We start from the raw sequence: 1,621 nt of genomic DNA on the forward strand, positions 1-1,621 counted from the left end.
GGACAGACACCCAGAGAGAGGGGGGCAGGGACCCAGAGAGAGGGGGGCAGGGACCCAGAGAGAGAGGGGGACAGACACCCAGAGAGAGAGGGGGACAGACACCCAGAGAGAGAGGGGGGCAGGGACCCAGAAAGAGGGGGGCAGGGACCCAGAGAGAGAGGGGGGCAGGGACCCAGAGAGAGAGGGGGGCAGGGACCCAGAGAGAGAGGGGGGGCAGGGACCCAGAGAGAGAGGGGGGGCAGGGACCCAGAGAGAGAGGGGGGCAGGGACCCAGAGAGAGAGGGGGGCAGGGACCCAGAGAGAGGGGGACAGAGACCCAGGGAGACAGGGGGACAGGGACCCAGAGAGGGGGGGACAGAGACCCAGAGAGGGGGGGACAGAGACCCAGAGAGAGGGGGAGAGACACCCAGAGACGGGGGGACAGGGACCCAGAGACAGGGGGGGACAGGGACCCAGATAGTGGGGGGCAGGGACCTGGAGGGCCACACTTCGGTTCCGAGAGGGGCCTCCCGTGCCGGGGACTGAGCTGCCCTGCTGACCGCTGACCTCCCTCAGGACGGGCGTCTGAGTAAGGCCGAGATCCTGGGCAACTGGAACATGTTTGTGGGCAGCCAGGCCACCAACTACGGCGAGGACCTCACACGGCACCACGACGAGCTCTGAGCCGCGGCGCCCCCCGCAGCCTCTGGCCGTGGGGTGACAGGAGGACGCGGTGGCCAGGCCCCTCCGTGCCCGGCCCCGCGGGATGCGGACACAGCCCCCGGCCCCCGGCTCTCACGGACACACCCGGGCAAGTTCCTCCTTCAGACACCTCATCCCCTCTCGTCCCCACCCCAGGGCCCCACAGGCCTGAGGAGAGAGGGGGCCCCCCACTTCTCACCGGCAGGACCTCCCAGCCCGCCCGCGGCCCCCGTCACCGCACAGTCCACGTCCGAGCCTCACACACAGACAGGAAGCCTCCCACCGCCTCAGCCCTGCACCTGCCGGCCCACAGGCAGCGCCCAGGAGCCTCCTCTCTCGGGGGGGGGGGGGGGGGCAATAAAACCCAGCGCTGGGCTCCCCCGTGTGTTTTTCTGAAGGTCCGATGGGGGGGGACGGAGGGGGGAATTGGGGACTGTGACTTGGAGAGGAACATGCGAGGAGGGGGGGGACTGTGCTCAGGGAGGGGACGGGGTATTTGCAGGGGCGGCTGTGGGTGTTGGCGGGTTCGAGGGCGTCCCTGGGGATGAAAAATGAAACCAGCGGCCTGCACCCAGGGCAAACAGGCCAGACAGAGCTCTGCCTTCTGCACAGCAAGTGAGGGCATCGCTCTCCATCAGGTGGGGGCCAGGCCTCCCTAGGACACAGCGTGAGGGAGGGAGTCCTGGGGGGAGAGGGCTCAGGCGGAGGGGACGGCAGGTGCAAAGGCCCTGTGGCAGGAGAGGGCCTGGTGGGTGAGGGTCCGCAGGAGGCCCAGGGTGGCTGGAGTGGCCTGAGGGCGGGCGGTGAGGGCAGCGAGGGAACCAGGACCAGGTCATGGTGGTCCCAGTCTGATGGGACAAGACAGAGAGCGGCAGGCACCCCGAAATGCTGGGGGGGATGTGCTCTCGGTGCGCCAGGGCCCCCTGGAGAACCCCGAGCA

The 1,621-nt window shown here is 69.2% G+C and overlaps 1 protein-coding gene across 1 annotated transcript in view; it reads left to right on the plus strand.

Annotated features, from left to right (window-relative positions):
* RCN3 (reticulocalbin 3) overlaps positions 1-1,059 on the plus strand; it is a gene marked incomplete at its 5' end in the record, with an annotated part of 11,468 nt that extends 10,409 nt beyond the window's left edge. The window contains one exon of the mRNA XM_023748756.1: positions 527-1,059. Within this exon, the coding sequence (XP_023604524.1) occupies positions 527-663 (137 nt within the window). The remainder of the gene's footprint in view (positions 1-526) is intronic.
* Between the last annotated feature and the right edge of the window lie 562 nt (positions 1,060-1,621).

This window comes from Myotis lucifugus, unplaced genomic scaffold (genome assembly GCF_000147115.1).
Source record: "Myotis lucifugus unplaced genomic scaffold, Myoluc2.0 scaffold_1780, whole genome shotgun sequence".
NCBI classification, from domain to species: domain Eukaryota; kingdom Metazoa; phylum Chordata; class Mammalia; order Chiroptera; family Vespertilionidae; genus Myotis; species Myotis lucifugus.